General features: G+C 41.3%; 1 protein-coding gene and 1 pseudogene across 2 annotated transcripts in view; one reads left to right on the forward strand and one right to left on the reverse strand.

Moving 5' to 3' along the window:
- The first annotated feature begins 3409 nt into the window (after nucleotides 1–3409).
- Nucleotides 3410–26715, forward strand: part of Ap1ar (adaptor related protein complex 1 associated regulatory protein) — a 32579-nt gene continuing 9273 nt past the window's right edge. Inside the window, exons 1-5 of one of the 2 annotated variants that reach the window (XM_008833712.3) lie at nucleotides 3410–3766; nucleotides 19436–19484; nucleotides 20926–20952; nucleotides 24036–24061; nucleotides 25790–25886. In XM_008833712.3, the coding sequence (XP_008831934.1) occupies nucleotides 3687–3766; nucleotides 19436–19484; nucleotides 20926–20952; nucleotides 24036–24061; nucleotides 25790–25886 (279 nt within the window). In that variant the 5' untranslated portion in view covers nucleotides 3410–3686. The remainder of the gene's footprint in view (nucleotides 3767–19435; nucleotides 19485–20925; nucleotides 20953–24035; nucleotides 24062–25789; nucleotides 25887–26715) is intronic. The other variant, XM_008833711.3, reaches the window with a different exon arrangement.
- On the reverse strand, nucleotides 5574–6317 carry LOC103734686 (annotated as a pseudogene).

Consider the following 26715-nt stretch of genomic DNA (forward strand, 5'->3'; position numbering starts at 1 on the left):
GCAGGAAATACCTTTAAAGAAATGAATTATGCCCAGTTTATATGATAAACAACAGGTGGAATTATACTGATAACATCTGTTTGTGGTTTTGTGTGCTATTCTAGGTCAGTAGGGGGTCAGAAAGGGAAAATTCTTCTCTAATAAGGCAAAGTTCCTCTTTTCCTTTCCCATAACATGCTGAATACACTGCTTCAATAAAAACAGAGCAAGTCCTTTGTTTAAGGGAACAGTTGTGAGAGAACTCAAAGTAAGTTCTGAGATCAGATGGGATTCACTCAGTTTTAAATGATGCCAAGAATTAGGCTTTGTGCAGGCCCCACTGCACTGTGGCTGCTTTCACATTCCAGTGCATCTATGAGGAAAAAACAAATCTGACTTTAATAAGATTTAATAAAATCTTGTAATAAAATACTAGAAAAGAGAATTTTAAGAGGGTGAGGAAGAAGAGAGGTCCCCTACCTAGAAGGTAGGGGCAGATTGTCCTAGAAAGCTGACATTAAAGGGCATTCACTGAAGAATCTACATTTGCATCTCTTAATGATAAATTGAATATTCTATTTAGTCAATTGTCATATAAATGCACTTTCAGGTAACCTACTGTGACTATTAACAATCAGATACATAGAGATTAGAGCCGCATATGCAAACATCTAAGTGTTAGTAGCATTAAAAATGAATTTTTCTGTATGAAACAGTATATTTTAAAATGAAATGGACATCTTTTTTTTTAAGGTTAAAACATGATTCAATTTTATGTCTTAGAGGGTTTATACTGAGTTCAATACTGTGTAACTGCATTAATTCAACTGTGAACCTAAAAATTTACAGCCAATATCCAAAGAAATGCATCTTTGCTCTGGACATTGTTATTGAATATATTAATGCTATAATGAAATGCTTCTTCTAATCGTGGTTATTAAATAAATAATTTTTAAAAAATAAATAAATAAAAATGCACTTTCAGACTGTGATGAATTCCACACATCTCTCTTGAAATTTAGTGTTGTGCCCAGAGAACAGACCCCCAAGAATAACCATGGAATCCAGAGGGCATGCAAGAACAGAGTCTTTATTCGGGTTTAAGCTCGGGCTCTCAGAACTCACCAACGCAATGGATCCGTGCTGAGACCCCGATTGAGGGGGAGGGAGCTTTTTATAGGTTTTAGACAAGGGGAGGAGGGAATGACAGAGTTACACTTTGGTTCGAGGGGCCCGCGTGTGCCAACACACTTTTGAATTGATTGGTTACAAGGGATGCAGTCCTGGGGGCTTCTCATTGATGGGTGCTACTTTCAGAGCTGTGGAATGTGCTGACCATTACCTGTAGAGCCAGAAGTCTCTGTGTTACCTTATAAGGCTGCTATATGTCTGAGCTTGCTTCACCTATAGCCTCCTGGGGTGGGGGCGGCAGGTGGAGAGTACAACATGCCTGTGCATGTTCAGGATTGCCTGAAACAGCTAGTCAGAATGGGGCCAATATAGTTTATCTTTTTAACCAAGCAATCAAGCAGTTTGCAGAAGTGAAAAAGAGCAGTTAGTCCTAGAGAGTGAGGGTGGTCTCCTGGGATTAAGGGGGCATAGTCCAGGGCAGGGGAAACTTAAAAGAAACCAAAGCCAGTATGGCTTTTCATTAGTTGACTATGATCTTTACTAACTTTATACTTCTGGCCAAACAAGTGTTAGGGAAATAAATCTTAAAAAGAAAAGAAAGAAAAGAAATTATACAGAGCCCGGCACCACGCACCTTACTTTCCCTCAACAGCAATATCATGCAAAACTGCAGTGCAGGACCACAGGCTTTCCACCATGAATCCACTTCTCACTACCCGCCCCTAGTAACCCTTTAGTATTTTTAATTTGTATTACTTTGTCTTTTCTAGAATGTCCTATAATTGTGCAACACATGTAAACCTTGAAATTGACTTGTTTATATAGCATAACTTCCTGAAGAGACATCCTTTCAGGTATGTTTATGAGCAGCATGTTCCTTTCTTTGATGAACAATGCTCCACAGGATGCATGTACCAGTTTCCTTAAACATTTATGGTTCAATTTTTTTAATTTATAACGTCTTATTTCAAAATGAATATAGTTCAATTGTTAAAGGCTACTTTATTATTTTATTAATTATTAATTAATTATTAATTTATTATTTTATTAATCTCAGGTACTGAAAGAAAAATATAGTAACTATTTAAGAAATCATTGCCACCTCATCATTCACTGAGAACAGACCACTGAGCCATTACTCTACATACTTGACTGTAAAAAACAACGACCAAGATAAACTAATTAAGTGCTAATATTATGATGACAATCAATAAAGAGTACAATATTTTATCAATATTTTCTAAAATGTAACTATTTCACTAGCATTAAAACAGGTTAAAAATGAAAGTCTGGTTTCTCTGTAAAGCATCTTATCCACGGGGTTAGGCATTCATGAAGCTATGCCTAATATTTCGCTTTAAGGCTGCCTGGTGATAGAAACCACATTTTAAAGTAGCATTTGAAGCCATGCGTCTTTCCCTATTTTCACCATTTGGGGGCAGTATATCTGAATTGACAAGGCTTGTTCTGAAAACCCCAGCCCTCTTCCTGATTTTCTCTGGATTCCAACTTCATCAGAAATTATCTGAACATTTAATTTTTTTTTTTTTGAGACCGGGGTTCACGTAGCCCAGGCTAGCCTCAGTACTTATGTACTGAGGATGACCTTGAACTTCTTGATTCCCTGCTGGGATTACAGACATGCATCATGTTTAAATGGTGCCGGGGATGGAATTCAGGGCCTTCTGAATGCTAGGTAAGCACTCTCCTGCCTACAACTTCTCGTTTTAAATAAACAAAGCTTGGCTAGTAGCGCACCATTAATGTTACCCTACTATGCTGACAGTATGAAGGTTGACATGCGAATGAGATTATCCGAAGGGAGGGAAAAACCCTCTTGGTGTATTCTCAGTAACTTCAACGAGACCCCAGCCTCCAGCTCCCACGCCTTCATTCCGAGCTGGGACTCCAAGAAGCGGTCACAAAGTTTCCGGTACAAAACGAGGCGGAGTTTGCCCTGAGACTCTTGGCAACAGAAAGCCAGGATCTACAAGGTAAAGCCATACCCAAGCCGGTCAGAGATCAAGACAACACCCCCAGCCCGGAACCACGGTCGGATGAGGGACCCGAAGCCCACGGAAGTGATGCAACGCGACCGCCTGGGAGCTGCGCCCAATGGGAGCCCAGGAGCGGCTAGGGGCGTGGCTGTTCTGAGGGAGGGCGTGTCCACGTCGTGGGCGTGGCTGCGCCCGGAGCGAGGCTACGTCGGGGGCGTGGCTTCGCCTGGCCTTGGCTTCGGCTGGAGCGAGGCTGCGACGGGGGCGTGGCGGTGTGGGCCTCCAAGCGCCCGGGGCGGGGCGCGTGGGGTTCTAGCCTCCCGCGGCGGCCGGGGGCGGAGACGGGCCATGCGGACGGCAGGTGCCCCGGGATCCCGCAGCTGGGCGCTCCTTCCTCCCTCGGCGGCTGCCCCGAGCCCTCAGACCTAGCGGCGGCCTTTGTTCCGAGCGCCCTCGGCCGCGCCCCGGCCGGCCGCCCCCGGGTCCCGGTCCCCCTGAGGCCGGAGCGGTGCGGATGCTGCAGCCGCACCTGGGCTTGCGCTCCGGGCTGGAGGAGGCGCGACGGCGCGGCGGCATGCGATGGGGAACTGCTGCTGGACGCAGTGCTTCGGGCTGCTCCGCAGGGAAGCGGGCCGGCTGCAACGAGCGGGCGGCGGAGGGTAAGCGGGCCGCGCGCAGCTGGCTACAGCCGGGTCCTCACCCGGGAGCTCCCGGAGCACCGCTGCAGAGCCCGTCGGAGCTGCTGTGGCCGCCGAGGCCCATCCGGGGCCTCCTCCAGGGACCCGGAGCAGGGCGGTGCTCCGTCGTGCGCTTCCAGCTCCGGGTCCCCGAGGACCGGCCTCGGGGGCGGTATCTTTGCCGCTCCCTGTGCTCCTGGGCGGCCAGCGGCCACACCGCAGCCGGGACACACCCTGCTTTGAGATGGGTTTAATGCCAAAGCTAGCGCGGTGTGTGATCGTTCCTTCGGCCCTGCCCAAGCAGGTGAAAATCTAGCCCCAAAGTTGATGCCTCAGACGCCGTTTAAGAAGTCATCTGGTGCAGGGTCTGGTAAAGTGTTAAGAGGTGCCAAATCACAGAACTGTTCGGTACCAACAAGACCTGCAGTATGTGGTTCTTTCCATATTAATTCCAAGTATTAATATTAGTATTTTCATAGTAATACGAAGTAGTCCCAGAAAATCGAAAGAACAACTTTATTATTAATGCTAAGTATTTCTCAGGAAATCTAGATTTGAAAATCTAAGCCAGCCGCGTTGCGTAAAGAACAAGTTTATTTTGCACCTTCTTAAGTGTATAGCTGAGTTTTTGGCCAGTGGCTGTAGATAAAGCTTTCAGCTTAAGCAAACTGAATCTGAATCTTTGGGTCATGGAGATCTTGTAAAATATTATTTACTTCTTCATTAGGCTCTGTGCCCCCTGTGATACAAAGTATTTAAGGTTTTACACTGTGTATCCCTAGAACAGAAGTGGAAGGACTTAGCGAGTGCTGCCTAGTTTGATATTTTGGTTTCCATACTGTTAGGGGGGGGGGGGGGATAGGCTGTTTCATGTTATCCAAAACCATGTTCTCGTTTTTGTGTGAATGAATCCTGTCATTAAGCTGCTTTTAAATAGGCCTGCCAAAGAACTGCTACATTTTAACTCTTAAAAATGGGAGGGAGCATTTAAATTCTAATTGGTAAACAAACGTTTTTATATTTAATTTTGGACTACTACCTGTATATTCTGATTTTTTTTTTCATCTTGATAGTGGTTTTACAAGCTATGTTGTTTTTGAATTGCACATCACTCCCTTATACGGATCAAGGCAGAAAGTTCCTAAGATGCTCAGCACCAGACACTCCTGCCACTTTGAGGCCAAGGAACAAGGGGTTCATCCCATTTCGGTGTGAGGAATGGCTTATTTTCTGTGACCACATGTGGGACTATTTGAACAGCCACTAGAAAATCTCAGGAAGGTTTTTGTGTGATTGTGAAATATATATGTATGTATGTAACGCATAAACTTGATTGATCCCAAACTTTCAGGGCCAGTGTCTCTAGGTCAGGGAGAAAATTTTTCTTTTTTAGCCCCATGCAGGTTACATTCAGCTTCCACTAGAATGACTACAGCCCCCAGTTACCCTAGTGGAGATAACACAGAACAGACTCCAGGGACAAAATTGGATTCTGGCTTCTCCTCATTGGTTATACAAGAGTGTGATTCTGCCCTGGCCTCTTCCCAAGCAGTCCCTTAGTAAACAGAATATGAAGAAAAACTATCAACTCTCCTGGGCAAGAGGTGCCTTTCCTGGGCTTGGACCAAGAACCTGCACTCCAGAGGTGCCATTCTGACAAGGTTCTATGAAGGGAGTCATGCAGGGATAAAATACTAAAATGAAAATGGGACAAGTGCTGGGGAAAGGTGCAGAGGCATGAGTGGGTGGGGGCGGGGCTTCTTGGGGTGGTAGTCCTGCCTGCTCACCTTCAGTTTTTGACCTTGCCCTGAGCAGCCACAGCTTCCATGGTTTTACACACAGTCTCCTTGTCTCCCAGGAACTGCATGGCTTGATTGGGCTTCAGGTTCTTGTCCATTTCATAAACTATGGGAATCCCAGTTGGCAGGTTTGGCTCCATGATGGTCTCTTCAGCGAGACCCTCCAGATGCTTGACAATGCCCCACAGGCTGTTACCACGGGCAGCAATCAGGACCCATTTTCCGTCCTTGATCTGGGGGATAGTTTCTTCATTCCAAAAGGGCAGTGCTCTGCATTCGTGTCCTCCAGACTCACAGGAGGGTAGCTGATCCTCAGCAAGGTCTGCATACCTGTTATCTTTACTAATGTTGCTGTGGAAGTGATGATCCGGCTCCATGAGAGGTGGTGGGACATCACAGGAGCGCCTCAAGATCTTTACCTCCATGCTTGGCAACAGTTTCTGCTTTATTGAGGCCAGTCAGACACCCATAATGCCACTCATTGAAGCACCAGGTCCTCACTACTGGCAGCCACATCTGGTCAGTGGCATCTAGCACTGTCCAGAGGGTCCAGATTGCTCTCTTTTGCACTGAGGTGAAGCAGATGTCAGATACCTAGCCAGTCTCTCATAGCTGTTCTTTGCCTCCTTGTGGCCTGCTGGGCTCAGGTGGGCATCATACCAGCCGCTGAAGCAGTTTTCCAGGTTCTGGGCACTCTCACTGTGCCAGATCAGCATTAGCTTCTAGGCGACCATGGCAGCAGGCTAGGGATTCAGTGACAATTGGGCACAAGCAATATTTTCATTACACAGTATTCTTTAAAATTGTGGATTCCCCTTTAATCCCAGCACTTGGGAGGCAGAGGCAGGCAGATCTCTGGATCTCTGAGTTCAAGGTCAGCCTGGTCTACATAGTGAGTTCCAGGCCAGCTGGGGCTAAAGGGAGACCCTGTCTCAAAAACACCCCCCCCAAAAAAAAAATGTGGATTCTACTTCTTGAACCCAGAGTCAGTGAATTGGGGTATAAGTTGTCTGTAGGTATGTTTGAAACATGATGGTGCATCCCTAAATCCTCTCATCTCCTTGAGTACGTCTTCTTGAGGCACTCAGGGTTTGTGGGCTGTGGATTCTGTCATCTAAAACCGTATTATCAGTCTTTTGATCTGTAAACATAGCTTTCAGCAGTTCCCTTACCTGAATCTGGGTAAACTTGCTGTTTAATATTAGACAGCATTTCTTAGCAGCTTCCTGTAAGTGTGTAGAAACAGGTGAATACTACGTATTGTTACCTATACAGTAAGGCAAAACTGCCTCCCAATTTAGCTGCTGTTTGAGTTGCTTTTCTTTAGGCATACATCTTGATAGGTAACTGTAGTTGCAAAGATGAAAAAGTTAAGTAACCACAGAAGCTTGATTTGATTTTTGCATGTCACTGTAGTTTTCACAGGAAAACAGGGCACCCTGGGCTTTTTTTAAGGATCATTTAGGCTGAACTCCATAGGGATGCTGAATGATTCAAAGTTTGGTTTCTTTGCCCAGGCAGATTTCCCAGGGGTATCTCAAAATGAGATCACTCCCTCAACACTATCCCATCTTAACACCAGAATTAGCTAAATACAGAGTGCTTTGCAGTATTTATATTTTAAAAAATCTGTTGATAAGTTAAAATATCAGTATTAAGTGTAAGTCGTGTTGGAAACCTTAGGATTAAGAAACAGTTAACATCTGGATAAGTTCTCCTTCCCTGTGAGGTTAACCTACTAACATGTTCTGAGGGCTTCATCTGCTGACCAGGTCTTCTGTTTTTCTGAAAAATGCTAGAGGTTTTTTGTATTAACTTTCTTAGCATGTTCTTTCCTAAGCTTTATTTATTTCATTTATGTACTTATTTTGAGACTGAGTCATCTGTAGCCAGGAACGACCTTAAACTTCTGATCCTCCTGCCTCCATCTCCCAAATGCTGAGATTACAGGTATGTGCATCCATGCCTGGGTTATGCAGTGCTGGGGATCAGATCCAGAGTTTTGTGCACTTTAGGCAAGCTCTCTTGAACTAAGCTATACCTCCTGCCCTAAGTTTCATTTATTCTCAAGTGGAAGATCTATTTGTTTTGTTGTGTTATGTTTTAATTCCCATCTTGAGATTGCTGTGTACTTTCACACAGTGGTTCCGGTTACGATGTATGATAATTTCATGTAAAGGCATGATTACTTTGTGTCCTCTGTATTTAGCCCTTGGCCTTTCAGTTTCCAGCAGCAGAACTGCTTCCAGGCAGTAGTTTACAATTACTTGTTTTTTCTTTCCCAATGAAAATGATTTTTTAATAACTCCTGCCAGTATTCAACTACCTCCTGTGTGCCAGGCAGTAGTCTAGATACTGTATGTTACCCCATTTATTCCTCACCACACGTCTGTGAAGCAGTAAGTGCTGTTACAGATGGAATACCAATTTTTTATTTTTAATAAGATTTTGGAATGTTATGTTCGTGACACATCTTAGAGCTGGGACCCAAGTTAAAGTGTGAACTCATTTATATTTCATCTATGCCTTGTGCAGTTAATCGGAAAAGTGATTTTATATAATATTTTTAGTGTGCCGCAGTTTTGCCTTGTTCATTTCGAGGCGGGGTCCTACTGTATTGCCCAGGCTTGGCCTCAAACTCTCCTACATTTTGACTTATTTCCTGTCATGGGAAGTCAGGTATGGAATTTCCCCATGTAGCTTCATGTTGACTCATGAAAGATTTCAGAGCTTGGAACATTTTGGATTTTGAACTTTTAGATTAATGTTTTCCAGCTTGTATACATGTCATAGTCTGAAAACTGAAGCTTGGAAAGCCTAACTTGCCTGAGATAACAGAGTGGAATTGCAGTCAAAGTCCTTCTGAATTCAGAGCTCTTATCCTTAAGCAGTAGTACCTGTGACTCCATATTAAAGATAAGCATCTGTTGCTGTCTCTGTGTGAATTACCTTGCGCTCCTTCAGCAGGCCTTATGACTATCTCCGACAACTTGACACTTCCATGATTAGCTGCTGTCCTTAAGCTATGCAGAGATCACTCTGCAGCATCACCGTTACTGGTTTTTTGGTTTTCAGTTTTTGTTTTTTTTTTTCCTGGCTATTCTTACTGTTTCTGGCTATCAAATAATGGGATTTTCTGGCATCCTTCACTTAATTCTTTTACATGTATGCTACCTATCCCAATAAATTTTGGCTATTCCTACCATTTTAGCCACTAGCATGGCACATATCTCCTTAGCTTCCTGAAAAGATGTTCTTGGATACATTCCTTTTAGTCTCTCTGTACATACCGAATCTGTTCTGTGTTTCTGTCTTAAATGTTGCCTTTCCTGTCACCCAGTTAGTTGCTTCCAGATTGTTCTCTCCTTACACTATCTGCCTGTCACAGGAGCTGGTTTTTTTCCTCCTGTGACAGCCTGATGAATTACATGGAATTTATGTGTAACATGTATCCATTTGTATCATATGCATTTCTGTGTTTGATGATCTATATTTCACTCTTTGTACTAGGAAAATACACATCAATACAAATCAATAAGAAAAGGCATTAAAACTTAAAAAAATGAAACATTTATAAATCTTCATATTTTAGATTTTTGATAACATATTATCCTTCATTTGGTAGTACTACCAATTTAAAACTTTTTTTAAAATTTACATATGTGTGCATGCATGTAGGTTGTGGAAGTCAGAGGCCAACTCGCAGGATTTGGTTTTCTCCTTCCACCATATGGGTCCTGGGGATTAAAATCAAGTCATCAAGCTTGGCAACAAGTGCTTTTGCCTGCTGAGCCATCTTGCCAACCCCTCAACTTTAAACTTCTGATGAGATAACTTAACCCTGCTCTATTTTGCCATCTCATTTTCTCTAATCTTTCTTACCACACCTCATTTAATGTCCTGTGCACCAGCTGGGCTGGCCTGTCCTATTTTTACAAGGTGAATGTTCTCTCATCCTGTATCTTTACATGTACTCTTGCTAAATACCTAAAATACTAAAATGCAGGAATCAATAGTGTCAATAATAAGGGATTTGTTTTATTGGTGTGCATGTTATGGGCTTTGAAAAACATAAAAGTAAAAAATATTTCTGAAATTTCAGAGGTTAGTTTTCATAGTGGTGGATTTTAATGGATATATTACAGTATAAAGATTCCCAGGGCTCTGTCCTAAGCCTTTCTCTTCTCCCTTAATACATTTTTCTTCCCAGCATACTTTTAGTAATAGTGTGGAGCAGGTGGCTTTCCTGATGCTCCCTATAGCCTAATGTTAGTCATTTTATTCTGAGCCCTGAGATACTCATAAGGGCTTCCTACCTTCTGAGTGGTAAAACAGTCTGTAGTCACTTTAGCTGTGAACCTGAGTATCACTGCACCCCCTTCTCTCTCCCTTCAAACCCCGGTTATCGCATCCTACAGAGGACACCTTCTCAGTGTTCCCTGTGTCTTTGTAACCTCTGTGTCCTTTTTGCCTTAATGCAGACTCTTAGGAGCCAGTAACAGTTTGAGCCTGCACCTCTATAATCTGAAAACCAAAGAGAAAGAATCATGATGCCTTCCTTTGCCCCCATGGCTCCCTCCAGCTATTGCCCCATCTCCTCTGTCCTTTTCATGTAACACCTTAAGATTTGTCTAGTCCTGATGTCTCCATTTCCTCACAGGCACCTTCCCTGCTACCTGTCCCCTTGCGAGTCCCCGTCCCCTATGCATGGTCATTTTCTTCTCTGTCCTTGTATGGTAGAGGCCTTCAAAACTTACTAGAGTCTCTTCTTGTGCCATATACTTCTCAAGAAATATATAACTGCTAACCTAGAAGTTGTGTTTGGCAGCACTTCCCATCTCTGACATTCCCCACTGCGCAAGACCAGATGTTTCGGTGCCTCCTACGTAGCTTTTTAATCCACTCAGTTCTTTCACTGTTAGCGCAGGCTGTCATCTCTGTTCCCAGATGCCCAGTATCCTGTACTCAAGTGGCACCCTCCCTCCTTCACCACCTACCAGCACTGCTTTATTTTCTCTTCAGTGTTTACCGTGCCATACTTTGTTGACTCTCGAGTATTTGTTTGCATGTTGTCTGGTCCTCCTTGAGTACAGTATAAAGTGCCTGAGGTCAGAGACTTGTTTTGGCCATATCTACTGTGCTCCAGCAGCATATAGCATAATACTGAGAAATCTAAGTGAGTGGACTACCACAGGTCTGCCCACATCTGTTCCTGACCTTAGTCACTTTGTCCTCCATCCTGAGGCCAAGTGATGTTCAGTGCAAATCTGTGATACCAACAAAGTATATATTTTCTAATTTTCTTTGCTTATTTATTATCTTTATGTTACGGGTATGAATGTATTGCCTCCAGGTATATAAGTGCACCCATGTTGTGCAGTGCCTGCAGAGGTCAGAAGAGAGTTTCGGATCTCCTGGAACTGGAGTAATGGACGGTTGTTAGCTGCATGTGGGTGCTGGGAATCCAGTGCTCTTCACCGCTGAAACATCTCTCCGGCCCCATATTTACTTACTTTAAATGCTTAACCTACTTCCAGGGTAAAGGCTATGATCTGTAAAATCTTTAACTTTCAAGGCTCTATATTATCTTATTTCTTACCTACTTTTTCTTTAAAAAGTAGAGGGTCTCTGTTACCCTCTGCCTTGGATCTATTTCTTCCTTCTTAGATAACATCTACTCACTCATCTTTTAACTGACAGTTTAATAATTATTTTCCAAAGAAGTTTTCCCACACCATCACCAACCCGCTGAGGAATAAACACTCATACTGACATGGACCAGCCTTCGCTTCTGAGCCCACTCTGTCTTCTGATGAGTTCAGTCATGTCCATCTGATTATTGCTTACCATTGAGTACTCAGCTCCTGGTTAAGTTCCTAGCATAGTAGTTACAAAGCGTTGTTAACTCAATTATGGATACAGTTTCTTAAATATGTTGTTTTTACACATGCCCTTGCTTTTTGTCTACCACACTGGAGAGAACAGTTTGTCTTACTCGGGTCTACTAGTCAGATGCTCATCTGTTCAAGAACACCTTTGGAGATGAATCCACAAGTACTTTGTTTGTAAACAGGGTCTCATTACTCAGGCAGGTCTCAAACTCACAATCCTCCTGCCTCAGCTTCCAGAGTGCTGGGATTGCAGGCATGCTCCACAACTCCTGACCCAGAAATAATTTTTAGTCAGTTATTGGGGCAGTTATGCAGTGGTCTTGTGAGGTTGATATTAATGTCATTCCTTTCTGGGAAATCTGTTGAATTTTATCCCTTCAGATTTGAGTGACTGAACTTCCACTGAAATACTTAATACACTGGAAAGCAGCATCCATCATCACCTTTGTCATAGTTTGTGCCACACATGATTTATAGCCTGCCCAATCTTTGATTCAGGGGGAAATCTGTTTTTGTTTTTTTTTTAATAGACTTTGGAACAATTCACCTTGGTTGTTCATCTGTTTATAGCATCAGACAGAAAACTTGGGGGGTGGGGGTTGTACTGTATTTCACCAGATATGGTACAGAATATGATGAGAAAGAGGAAAGCAATGTATAATTTTGTTAGTTTATAGTTTCTTTTATCCACTGTGTAACATAACAAATTCGTAAAAATTACATTCAACAAGATTTGCATATGCCTTAGTGTCTGCCTTACTGACACTGACAGGCGGGTGTGTTTGCAGGAGTCCTTTTCTATCCCAGATGACTTTCAGCATTACTTTCAAGGTCTTCCAATCATAGCTTCTCTTTACATATTTGAGCCCACGTCTACATCTTTAGTAGTAGAATGAATATGCAGAAATCTATTTCATGTTGAGGCAACTCTCAGGGACTTGTAAAGAGTATGTGTAAGTGAACGTCTATGGCCAACTTTGGAGAGCTTGACTCAGTGAAAAATACACTTTTTTTTTTTTTTTTTTTTTTTTTTATCTTTTTTTTTTTTTTTTTTTGAATCCTTGCTTTTGGAGCACCTGTGTGGAGCCAGGTGTGCATTTTGTTTAATGGAATGGTCAGTTTTCACCCTTTTGCTTTTCACACCACCCCCCACTTATTCCAGGCCCTATGACTGACTTGATGAAAATGCAAGTACAATGTGACCTTAATCATGTCATCACCGTTGAGCTGTGTGACACTGGTGTGTTTCCAGATAACAAGCCCCTCATGTGCCTGTCCCCTTTCCTTCTGGAAGTCTTGTCTTAAATTCGCCACATTTACTTTCATTTTGTGTCCACTCTGATGCTTGCTACTTTCACATTCTAACTCCATCGCAATTCTGGCCTGCTTCCCATCATCTCTCATCATCCAGTCCTCCCCCAAGCCAGATGCTTTTTACCTTCTAAAAGATTGATCTGTCCACTTCTCACTGACCACCCGAACCCAAGCCATCATTTCACCTAGCCTCGTGTTTGTGTGCATACATTATTAATGCGTTCACTTATGCATTTATCCCACTCGGGTCCCTTGGACTCCTGTGGTTGTGGGCACACGGAGTAGCTTCTTAGGCTGGTTTACCCATCTAGATTTAAGGAAAGAATTGTATTCTTGTTCATCTATAATTACTTTAAGTGAAATAAATATTGGTCATATTTGTTCTATAGGTTCATCTTTGATCTAAGACAGTCACTCTTAAATGAGTGTTCATCCAAAATTTCCGTTTTCGTACAAGTAGCCCTGGTCATCCACTCACTCTATTCCTGTGCAATGTTTTATTATGTGAATAGGCCATACTTTATTCATTTTCTTGTTGATAGACATTTCTGTTATTTCTAGAGTGGTTGTGATTGTTTTGACTTTTCTGGCCTCAGTTAACATGTCCTTTTCGACACCTGTATGAGAGATATCCTAGGAGTAGAACTACAACTTTATAGCTTATATACATCTTCAAACACACTAAAAAATGTTAAGCTTTTTCAAACCAGTTTATACTTTTACCAACTTGGTACTGTCAAGGTATTTTGTTTACAACCTATTAATGTGAAATATTACATTTATATGAAACCTACATACCTGCAGCAAATAGATCACTCATTTTTAATTGCCTTCTATGGTAGCAACAGAAGATAAAAGAAATTAGGAATAAGTCTAGTAGATGTGAAAAGCTAGAGCAGCCTTACCGAAAAAAGACCTACTAAACAAATGGAGGCAATACTGTGTTCATGGGTAGGAAGGCTTGCTGTTTGAGGTTTTCTCTGCCTGTTGACTAGAAATTCAGTGCAGTTCCCATTGAAATCCTAACAATTTTTTTATGGTACTTGACATGGCAATTCTACAAATTTTGAAGAAAGTAATTCATCTTACATAACAAACTCTAATGAAACTCTGAGGTTTTGGCGCAAAGATAAAGGGAAACAGTTGAATATGGACCCCAGTCAGTGACTTCACCTGAGGGGATGCACATTCATCAAGGGGAGTGCCTCCTGCCACGTTGTGAACATGACTGTTTACTGAAGTAGAGCTGGTAGAACTAAAACTCTATTTTTTAAAATATTAATTTCTTGGGGGCGGGGCTGGAGAGATGGCTCAGCAGTTAAGAACACTGGTTGTGCTTGTAGAAGAACTGGGTTCAAATCCCAGCACCCACATGGCAGCCAACAACTTTCCATAACTCCAGTCCCAGGGGATCTGATAGCCTCTTCTGACCTCCGCGGGCATTATACGACACGGGTGCACTTACCTACATGCAGGCAATACACGTGTATGCTTAAAAGTAATTTTAAAAATTTTTTTAAATAAAATACTTGTTTTATGTGTGAGTGTTAGGCCTGTATGTATATAAGTGCACTCATGTTGGGCAGTGCCCAGGGAGGTCAGAAAACGCTGTTGGATCTCCTGGACTGGGGTTACGGATGGTTGTTAGCCTCCATGTGGTGCTGGGATTTGAACCCAGTCTTCTGCAAGAGCAGCCAGTGCTCTTGACAGCTGAGCCACCTCTTTAGCACTAAAACTCTGGTATTGGAAGTATTTGTATGTCTTTTGTCCAGTTCAAAGATTCCTAATGTTTTTTCCTTCTCTACCTCAACTGCCAAAGGTGTGCAACACTTTTGTCAGTAATAATAATTATTACATTGATTTTTTTAGAAAATATTTTATTTTATTTTATGTGTATGACTGTATTGCCTGCATGTATGTGAGTGCACCCATGTCGTGCAATGCCGCAGAGGTCAGAAGAGGGCTTCGGATTCCCCTGGAACTGGACTTAAGGACGGTTCGTAGCCGCCATGTGGTGCTGGGAATCGAACCCGGGTCCTCTGCAAGAGCAGCCAGGGGTCTTAACCGCTGAGCCGTCTCTCCAGCCCCACATTGATTTTTTACTACAGGCGGGAGATGGGTGCTCCTTACATTCACTGTTGCAATCTTCTTGTGCTATTTGCTGTGTTACAAAAAAGTCACACCTCCAGGGCTGGAGACTTGGCTCAGCGGTTAAGACCACTGGCTGCCCTTGCAGAGGACCCTGTTTTGGTTCCTGACTACACAAGTTGGCTGACAACTGTCTGTAACCACAATTCCTGGGGATCTGATGCCCTCTTCTGGCCTCATCAAGCATTGCATGACATGGGTACCCTCACATGCAGGGAAAGCACTCATACACATATAAAGAAATTTTAAAAAATTTAAAATATATCATACCTCGAGGAATCTAAGAATTTGGGAATTTTCTAATGGCATTGTTGTATTATTGTAAATCAGGCTAATTTGAAGTTTAGTAGCTTGAGAAGCCCACAGCTACATTTTCAGGTGTGTCTTTTCCTTCTCTTAACCCTAGGGCTTAAATCCGTATTCAAATTTCTTAATAAACTCTGCTTCTGAAAAGTTCCGTCACTTTGGTTACACACTGCAAATACGAAGGCAGAGAAGGCTTTTCACCCTCCTGTTCCACTTGTAAGTGCGACAGGAAAGCCCCAGGCGGCATACTGCTGCACTCTTGTTCCTTCCCTGTCTCTCCCTCTCTCTCCAGTACACTTAGAGAGTTTTGTACAGTGTGACCCATTTATCTGCTAACAGTAGTTCTAAAAAGTAGGATGACTGTTTTCCTGTATTTATAGCTACTATGATTAAAAGGATTAGACCGATTTTCTTTGAATATCGACAGTTACTTCTAATACTTGGTGAAAGTTTTGTGAAAATGCAGTCAGTTTAATAATAGAAATAAAGTGTCTTGTGAGTAGTACAAAGTACTTTTCCTTCTAAGAGTGTGCTAGATCATTTACTGAGAATAGCACTCCATAGCAAGTGCGTACACTTAGAGCATGGGCACACACCGGAATGTTCTCAGCTGTAGAACTGACAGATTAGACAGCAAGAGGACGGATCACAGAAGAGCTAAGCTTGTTTGACAATACATACGTGTTGAAAAGAGATTAATTGTTAGAGTAGGCAGTGCCGTTACTTTGTGCTGCCTTTAAAGTCTAGTTTGTATTTGACATTTCATCATTATCAGAATTCAACAAATTCAGTTGTTCAGTAGCCACACATGGCTAGTGCCTATCATTCTGGACAGTGAAGATCTCTCTAGGTTCGCAGTACCCATGGACTGTTGTGCAAAGGAAGCATATAAAATACATAGGAAAACTTAGGTGAGTTCTAGAACAAGCACTCAGGAAACGTAAGTGTGCTCTCCACTAGGTTAATGCCTTGTTGTCTTTTGTCAGTTGTAGCACATAGAGCTGTAAACCTCCAAGTCATTAAAATAGTGGGGGGGGGGTTTCTCCAAATTTAAGAAAATAAAATGTTCTAGTTATTGAACAATAGGAATCAAGCTTTTACTGACTTTGTTTTCTATCTTTCCAAGGTTCAATTTTTATTGAAAATTGTAGTTGAAATGTACTTTATGATTAGCCATTAGCTGGACTATGATCTGTCTTCTGCTTTCTTTTCTCTTTTCTGAACCAGTCAGATGAGATCTGGTTTAATTTGGCCAATTAGAGAATCAGAGTCAGACCAGAAATTTTGTTCTCTGAAACCAGTTGTGGGTAGAGAGGACAGAAGTGCTTTTGGCTTCTACTAAAAATATTTGTGTAAGCCGGGTGTAGTGGCACGTGAGTTTAGTTCTAGCACACAGGAGGCAGGGGCAGGCTGATCTCTGAGTTATAGGCCAGCCAGGACTACATAGTGAGACTGTCTCAAAAAATTTTAAAAATTTAAAAAATGGAAAATAAAACAAAAACCACGTGTACGTGTGTGCACACACAATCGTAAAATTTGGACAGAATAGTATTCTTGCATCTTTTAAGTATAGTGTAGCATTTGTTTCCCTTGGTTTTGACAGTATCCTGCCTGGCTTTAAGGTTTAGTTCATGCTGCTGGATTCTAGAATTACTGAACTTCATTTTGTTTTTCAGTTATGCCACTCAATAAGCCTCAAAAGGAATAGTTTAATCAGAGGCAAGCAGGGTGTGGTGGTATACATCTTGACCAGCACTGGGGAGGCAGAGGCAGGCGGATCCTGTGAACTCAGGGCCAGCCTGGTCTACATAGAGAGGCCATGTTTTTTGTTTTTTTTTTTTAAAGTGGTGAATTAGACAGATTGTTCTTTCGGGTCTGGGGGTGATGGTTACAGGTAGACAGTGGACACCCGAAGCAGAAGTCCAGTGTCAGCTGTTTTCTGGGTTTGCTTGATGAATGAGGAGAGTGGAAGGCCCTCGGTGGTTAGAGAATTATACCATGTTTAATGCTGGATATATTCCACGAGATCTGTTAAAACATAGTATAGAACCCCCTACTTTTAATCAGTAATGTTGGGAGGGAATAGAAACAAAGTACCAACTGGTTGTTTGGCTAAAATATGTGACATACGCAATGTAGGAGCAAGGGCTTGTCTGGCACAGTTTTCAGAGGGTGTAATCCATCACGACCAGGGAGGCATGGCAGTGCTGCTCATGCAGTGGCAGAGCAGCGTCAGAGAAGTGCCGGACCTCTGCTGCCTTTCTCCTTCCTCCGCTCTTACCTGTCCAGGACCTTGCCCAAGGAGTGGTGTCTACGAGGACTAGTTTTAATTGTCAGCTTGATGCCTTCTAGAATCACTTGGGATGGGCGTCTCAGTGAGGAATTGTCTCAATTACGTTGACCTGTGAGTTTGTTTGTTAACCCATGCTCTCACTTGGGCTAATTGAGACGGGAGGACCCACTCTGGGTGTGTACGGCACCATAACATGGGCCGAGCCCTCGACTAGATGAAAAGAAAGCCAGCCAAGCACTAGCAGGTTTGCGTTCATTTGTTGCTCTTTACTGTGGATGTGCTGTGACTACCAGCTTCCAGCTCCTGCTGCCTTGACTGTCCCACAGTGATGACTTGTAGCCTGGATTTGTACAAAGAAGCCCTTTCTCCCTTAAGTTGCTTTGTTAGAGTATTTTATCACAGCAACAGGGAATGAAACTTAGACAATGTCCCCCCAAATTCATGGTGGAGCCTCCTTTCAGTTTATTCTTAGGGAAATGCCCTCATAAGGCACTCAGGTGATCAGAATCCATTCCAGTTGACAATGAAGATTAACCATCGTACCACCCGTCAGCTTAGAAATATTGTAGCAGGAAAAACAGCAACTGTAATTTCATTGCCATTTTTATTCTTTAGTCACAATAATACGGCATTTTCTTTTACTGAAACTGTGAGCCCCCTCCATGCACACATCCACATAATAACAAAGCTCCAGACTTGTCCTAGCCCCAGAAATCACCCCATTTTTAGAAGAGGGGTTTTCTGTCCAAAAACACTAGCAAATTCCAAACTTCAAGAGTGAATATGGCTCCCCATTTCAGGGCTTCCCTTGTTTAATTTTTAAAAATGTTTACATTTTACTTATTCACTTATTTTTCAGAATTTTGAGAGTCTCACTGTGTAGCCCTGGCTGGCCTGGAACTCGCTATATGGACTGGGCTGGCCACAAACTCATAGAGGTCCCCCTGCCTCTGTCTCTCCAGTGCTGGGATTAAAGGTGTGCCCCACAATCCCTGGCCACCCTTTCCTTCATAACTTTGGCAACTCTAATGAGCGTCATTGCGAGTTCGAGCCTTCAGGTTTCCTGGCACTCCAGTAGGAAAGGGATCTAAATGACTCTGTCCTAGATGGACTTGGTATTGCAGTAGAACACAGACATGTTTGAATGGGCCTGATAAAGCAGGTATTTACTTAACTACATCTAAATTTCAATGAGAGGAGCAGAAATAAAAATCAAGATTTTTTAGTACAGTTTTTTCATGTGTTTTTAAAGGACCTTTAAATTTTTTATGATTTTTATTAGCATATGTTGATTATACATAATAATGGATTTTACGAAGGCATTTTCATAAGTATATAATGGACATGGTAGTACACACCTTTAATCCTGGCACTTAGGAGCCAGAGCTCTGAGTTCCCAGCCAGCTGGGAACATAGATGTCTGTGAGGCCAGCCTGGTCTACATAGTGAGTTCTAGGCCAGCTGGGGCTACAGGGAGACCCTGTCTCAAAAAGACCAAAAAAACCCACAAGTATATAATATGATCATACTCACCCTCATTTTTAATCAAATGTTTTCACTGATACAATAAAATGAGATAAAATTTAAAATGCAGTTGTAGTCTGTTATCTGTCATAATCATGTGAATTAACTTATTACATAGTCTTAGTAGTAGTGCCAATATAAAGAAGGACTGGTTGATTAACAAAACTGTTAAACTCATAATGTAGTTCAAAACTCCACACTTTATAATCTTGGATAAATTTTCCTCTTTTTTAGAAATACAAGGTACTCTAGATTAGAAAATTTAAAGTTGTTTGTTGAAGGATGTAACGTGCCCAAATATTAATTCAGTTTTAGAGTTACTAGTGATTTTAAAGTTCTTTTTCTTTTTCTTTTTTTCTTCTGTTTTTCTTCCCAGATCCAAGTATTTTAGAACATGCTCAAGAGGGGAACACTTAACCATAGAGGTGAGTCCTAGGAGCTTTCATAGGAGTCAAACTGTCTGGAATTCTTTTCCTTTGAGTTAATTGGGAAGGACTCAGACCCAGATTTAGCATGGATTGTTTATTTCAGTACCATTAGCTGGTTTTGGAGTCCGGATCACAAATGCTCGGTATGCACTCAGCTTTCTTATTTTCTTTTTTTTTTTTTTTAACTTTTCATTTAACCACAGGGACTTATGAAGTTGTAGTTTCTATTTTCAGACAGGGGCTCACCAAGTTGCACAGGTGGCTTCATGCTCAGTCTGTTATACAGGCTGACTTGGAACTTTCCTCCTGCCTCTGTCTCCAGAGTAGCTGGGATTACAGGCCTGCACTACCAGGCCTGGCCCAGTGTTGTGATTTCTAATGGACAGAAGAATAATTGGGGCCATGGGGAAGCATGAGCTGAGTGCAGCAGAGTCAGAGCCACGAATCCACCGAGGAAGTGTCGAGGTGTTTCACCGAGGAAGTGTCGAGGTGTTTTCGCTGCATGGAGCACTCCACCAGGCGCTTGGGAACGCCGCTGCGTGTGTTCTTGCTGGGCCACTGAGAAGCCAGAGTAGCCACTCAGAGGCTTAGGCCAGCAGAGAAATCAAACTATAATATCCAGTTTACAAGTAGCACAAAATAAATTCTAGTCCCAAACTACTGGGCTGTCGGATGTGAACATCATACTCCCTGCTTCCTGTCTGAAATAGGCAGCAGCGAACTAGGGATTTATTTAAAAAACATGAACTAATACAAAAAATGTTAATTTTGAGCAGCTTATAGATTCTTCTGGTTTTTTTTCCTTTAAGTAGCTACTTGTCAAGCTATATTTTTTAATGCAAATATTTTAATAATATAATAGTAATGTCTTACAGAGGTCATTTGTTATAATAGTATTTTATTATATTATAAATTATCTACATTCCTAACCCTTTAAAAAGACTATCACTCCCAGCTAGTAGATGTTCAGTAAGTAAGTAAATGAGCAGAAATGAGTGAATGCACACAGTTATTTAAAGAAATGCTTTTTTGGCTCTTTTTAGTCTTTTTTTTTTTTCTTCTTCTTCTTTTTTTAAGATAGGGTCTCACCGTGTAGCTCTGGCTGGCCTGGAACTTGCTATGTAGACCAGGCTAGCCTTGAACTCACAGAGCTCTTCTTGCCTCTGCTTCCCAAGTGCTGAGTTTAAAGATGTACACCACCACACCTGGCTTAGTTTCTTAATTTCTGTTTTTAGGACATTAACTAATTTGTTCAGTTTTCAAGTGGAAATTTCTCATAGTGTGGATTTAAAAATCAGGTACAAGTTTTAGTTTATAATGCTATTTCTGCTGTATGTAAAAGAGAATTACTTTTAAGGTACTAAAAATGACAAAGTTTCTTGTGAGCTACATACACTGAACACATACCCCTCCTGACACTTACGTTTTGTACTTTCAGTTTGAGAATCTAGTAGAGAGCGAGGAGGTAAGTACTTAACTTGCTTGTTCTTACTAATCACCATATTAGTTGCAGCAATTTTTATTTAATTTTATTTTTACTTTTTGTCTCTTCTATGTCATTTCCTTTTTAGATTAATTTACATTAGTAAGAATTTGAAATTTTCTACTATATTGTGTTTATAATACTGTTTTGGGGGGTTTTATGGGGTGTGTGTATGTGTTTGTTGTTGTTGTTGTTTTCCTTTTATAGAACTCCAGAAACTTCACAAAGGGGTATTTCAAATGCCTTTCCTTTATAAAAGTAGAATACTTCACCAATCTAGAATTCATAGTTTTGTGAATTTTTGAGGTTGGAATGTGTTCAGAGGGTAAAGTCAGTTTCTGGCCATAGCCGTTACCTCTCATCAACTGCTTAATGTTGAGTTTCTGTATCTCAGTTTATCTAAAACTCAGTCAGTTTTAAGATGAATCCTAAGTATAGCAACGTTAAAATATAAAAAAAAAAAAAAAAAAAAACATTTTAGAGTCAGTGAAATGTGCTAGACATCTACTCTGCAGAGGTGTAATTAGGAGAACTTCAGTTTTTGTGCTAACTCAACTCTAATGGTGTGAGTTGGTGCAAACTGCTTACCCTCCCAGGGGCCTCCTCCCACATCTCTGCAGGTGGTTACATGGCAAGTGCTACAAGTTCTGACTCTAGATTCTGGATTTCTTTCTCTTTTTCTCCCCTAAGAAGAACATGTATCCAACTTTTCTTTGAAAAAAAATTAAACAATTGGGGCCAGTGAGATGGCTCAAAGGGTAAAGATAGTAGCTGCGAAGTGTAATGACCTGAATTTGATACCCAGGGTTCACATGGTGGAAAGAAAGAACCGATTCCCATGCGTTGTCCTCTGACTTCCACACCTGTTCATGGCGCATGCACACACACACACAAGTAAAATGTAATTTTAAAGTTTTAATGTAAATTAAGCTTTAGCTCAACATTCCTGGTATGTATAGGATGCTAGCATATTGAATCACCTCAGAGTATTCTTACAGTAATTGAAACTTGTCCAACTCAGCATCTCCCAAGTTAATTTGATATAAAGCCTTTCAAGAAATAATACAGCGGTAGAGAGCTGGCTCAGCTGTTGAGAGCACTGGCTGCTCTTGCAGAGGCCCCAGGTTCAGTTCCCAGCACCCACATGGTGGCTAGCAGTCATCAGTAACTCTAGTTCCAGGGGATCCAACAGCCTTTCTTGGCCTCCGCGGGCATTACACATATGTGGTGCACATATATACAGGCAAGGAAGACACTCATACACATAAAATAAAAATAAATCAAAAAAGATTTTTAAGTGTCTAAAAAAAGTGTCTATACATCATCTAGTAGGATGCAGGTTAGAAAACTGCATAGCCCTTTGTTTGCCTAATGAAGCAACACCAGAGTTCATGAACCTTCCCTCCTCCCCTTCCCAAGGCCGTCTTCACCTTCGTGCCTTTTTCTTCACAAACAGTCGTTCTTTCAGCCTCCTGTTTCTTCTCAGCAACATACTGCAGTTCAGAAGACTTGTCGTTTGACTTGTTTTCCTAAGGTGCTTTTTATTTGATTGGTTAAGGGCTTTTGGCTTGTTCTTGTTTTCTGTTAACCAGTGTTTCCACATGTGTTTGTCCTAGTTAAATATCATTCTGTTTTGTGGTGCTGCTTCTGAAATTAATTTGGACCATCTGGAATTTTATATCTACTGTTAACTCCATGATGTATTTGAGGTCTTGGATATAGTTTATATCCAAGTATAAGAAATATTTATAAGTCCAAATTAGTCTTAGAATAACAAAACAACTACTGAGTTTCATTGCCTTGTGAAAGAAAATTGAGCCAGTCAATTATAATTTCTTGTTTAATTTTTGTTTGTGCATATATAAATATGTGTTTGTTTGTTTGTTAGTTTTGAGACAGGATCTCACTGTGTAGCCCTGACTGGCCAGGAAGTTGCTGTGTAGGCTAGGCTGGCTTCAAACTCAAAGAACTCTAACCATAGCTCTAACCTGTCTCTGTCTCCCAAGTGTGGGGATTAAAGCCATAAACCACCATGCCCAGCTATGTATGTATTTTAATTATGTGTGTGTGTGTATCTGAGTGTGGCTTCATGCACATGAGTGCAATGCCTGCCAAGTCCAGAAAAGGGTGTTGTATCCCTGGAGCTGGAGTGATAGCTACTGTGACCTGCCTGACATGGGTTCTGGGACCCAAACTTGGGTCTTCTGCAAGAGCCGTGCATGCTTGTGACCACTGAGCGGTGGCTGCAGCCCCTGCTCCTAATTTCTTGTAGTTACATCCCATGAATATATCCAGTTTTTCTTGTAGTTGTATCAATGAGTGCTGAGTTAGCAAGTATTATCTCCTAGGGTAAATATAGGGGTAGATTCCTGAAGCCTCTGGTCACATCATCACCTGATTGGTTTATAAGCCTGTTTCATGTGTGTTTCTGGTGAAAACATCCTTAGCATATACTACTGACTCATTCATTATCTTTGAACTTGAACAGACTGTTTGCATGCCTTAGTGAAGCTCACCTGCCACACATAGTGTCTCTACGAGGCACATTACAGCCTTCTTGTGCTTAGGAACACCAAGCAGCACATGGGCACTATACTTTGGGGTATTTTAAGGCAGGGTCTTCCTGTGCCAGGGTTTTCTGCACAGTGAAACCACAGACAAATCACAAACTTGCAAGCAATGGAACACTACATATAAAGGAACATTTCAGTAGGAATGTAAATCTTGAGCTTTGGAATCTGATGGTGAAGACAAACTGCATTGAGAGCATGGTGAGTGCTACCTGGGGCATCCTAGCTGTGGAGGTTCATTGCAAAAGTAACAAATATTTGTTAGAAAAATAAGAAATATCTAGCAAATTGTTGGTATATGATTGAGCGAAGTATTAAACTGAGTTGTCTTTAAAATATAAAACAGTAAAGGTTTTTGTTTCAAATTCTTTTGATAATGAAATTTGCCTAATGTGACAGAAACAGGTAAGTAAGAAAATGTTTTTGATGAGATGGAAATTGGCTTGCTTTGAATTGAATTCAACTAGTGAAAATTCTTTGTTTACCTCCATGCAGGGGGAGAGTCCAGGAAGCAGCCACAGGTAAGGGTTTTTAAGCAGCGAAAAGAGTGTGTGGACTCTTAAGAAGGTCTCTGAGAACTCAGACCTTATCATGGGCTTCTTTGAAGCAGTTTATGTTTCAGAACCCTAATTTTCTCTTTCTGTGAAATTGAGACAAATCATCCATTTCCAAAATTCTGTTTTAAAGAGTAAAAACTTTGATTATATCAGTGTCTCAGTACTTTTTATTGAGCCTAGGTTATATATCTTTTAGTTTCCTTTTTTGGAGATAAAGTCTCCCTGTAGCCTCAGCTGGTCTGGAACTTGCTATGTAGACCAGACTGGCCTCACTCTCATAGAGATCCGCCTGCCTTTGCCTCCCGAGCACTGGGACTAAAGCCGTGCGCCACCACCACACCTGGCTTCTTTTAGGTTTCTAAAAGCCACTTCATATTGATAAATACGTTTCCTTTTGTGTTTCCGGCATTGCCCCCTTTCCTTCTTTATGATATTCTAAAACTCTACGAATCAAAACAACTTTTACAACTTCAAAAGTAACTCAAACCTTGGTAGTATAATGTATTTAAGTAGCCTTATTTGCTATTAAAATTGCATGCAGTACTTGTAAAAGAATCATCTGCCTTTAACTTGAAGGACAGTCCTTCATGTCAGGAGAATATTTTCACATTGTTTCATATTTGCAGGACATGGGCCTTAGACACTGTTTAGTTTAGCAAGCATTATTATGCAGCTGTCATGTAGCAGTGCTAGACATTAGAATTACAGACTCAAGCATGGACTCTGTTTGATGCTGCAGGTCTGTAGCGCAAGCTCTTGAGTGGCAGGCACAGGTGAAAATAGGCTTATATACCCACACTGGGAGGATTGCCTTTCTCAAAAAACAAGGGTGGGGGTAGAGTGTTTGCCTCGAATGCATAAGGGGTAGTATATGCAAGGCCCTGGGTTCAAGTTCTAGCATTGCCAAAAATAAATATATAAAAAGTAAATGTGATCTCTGTTTCAGAGGAAAGTGTATCCTAGAGATGATGCTTCAGAATGAGGTGTGAAAAGCAGTTCAACAGCCTTTATGGAACTGCTCGGAAACCTGACTAAATGGACCATGGACGAAGGGCTTGGGGAGGCCAGAGAGGTAGATAGGGTTCTGAAAGTAAAGCCCTGAGATCAGTGTACAGTGTACCGAGTTTATAGTCTGTGATACATGTTTGAGAGTGTAGGATGCCCGTGGGCTAGATGGCTAGAGAAAGCCTATAAAGGTTAGCAGAGTTCACATTTCTTAAAAGGCTATAATGAAAAAAAAATTGTATCATCTTACTTAACTGCTGATACATAGACTATTATAGTATTACAATAGATAGCTTTTACTTAACAATTGAAGTTGTATCCAGTTGCTTTAAAACATTTTGAGGGGCTGGAGAAGATGGCTCAGAGGTTAAGAGCACTGGCTGCTCTTGGAGATGACCTGAGTTTGAATCCCAGTACCCACATGGCTGCTAACAATCAACCCTAACTCCAGTTCCAAGAGATCGAATGCCTTCCTCTGACCTCTGTGGACATTGCATGATACAGGTGCACTTGCATACATGCAGGCAATATACTCATACACATAAAATAAAAATAATAAAATATTTTAGAAAACATTGTTGGCAGTAAAATTTCAGAGTTTCACTGGTCTTGTGGTTTTATTTGGACTCGGGTTCATCAGAGGGTTTTGTTTTTCTGTTTCCTTTCCCTTCCCTTTTTTTTCTCTAGGCCACTTACTGAGGAAGAAATTGTTCACTTACAAGAGAGGCATTATGATTCTATTGCTGAAAAACAGAAAGATCTTGATAGGAAAATACAGAAAGAGGTAAGTAGTCTCTCTTGTTGCTTAAACACATAGATGAAGCCTCATGTGTGGCCAGCAGTCATTGGACCTATATTTCAATACCTGTAGATTAAAAATGATTTAAAAGCAGCTTGTTATAATTTTCTTAGTTTGATTTCATTTTAAGAGATTGTGTGATACCAAGTAATAAAGAAATCATCTTCTAAAGACAATTTCTTAATTTGCTAGCAGGAATGCTAGCAAGAAAAAGTTCCTTGTGCTTAAAATCGACTTTGAAACAGATTATTCTGTTTCACAACAGAATTCTGTTTAAGCTTTTGTTTGTTTGGGGGTTTTGTTCTCAATAAACTTAAGTACTTCTAACAATCATGAATCTTACATATATGGCATATAATTATAGTTTCATTATGACTGAACGAAACAGAATTACACCTAAAAAGCAGTTTTGTGAACTGGGCGTATGGTACATTGCCTAGAATCCCAGCTCTTGATGGGTACAGACAGGAAGATGTGAGTTTGAGGCTAGTCTGGGGAACATAGCAAGTTTAAGGCTAGCCTGACTCTTGTCTCAAAAAAAAGTCAACTCCTAGCCATATAGCTCAGCAGTAGAATACTTGGCTACAGTCAAGGCCCTGGGTTCAATCTGCAACACTAAAAAATAAGTAAATAAATAAAATCAAAATGTAAAACATTTGTTTCATATCAGTGATTTCAAATGTAGATTTAATGTAAACAATAGATTCTAATACTAGTCTAAAGAAAAAATAGGTTGATGCTTGAATTAACTTAGATTTGCCATCGAGTACTAAGCAGTGTGTATGCTGTTAGGAAATTAAACTTGAAAACAGAT

This window comes from Nannospalax galili, unplaced genomic scaffold (assembly GCF_000622305.1).
Source record: "Nannospalax galili isolate Female #2095 unplaced genomic scaffold, S.galili_v1.0 scaffold216, whole genome shotgun sequence".
Lineage (NCBI taxonomy): Eukaryota > Metazoa > Chordata > Mammalia > Rodentia > Spalacidae > Nannospalax > Nannospalax galili.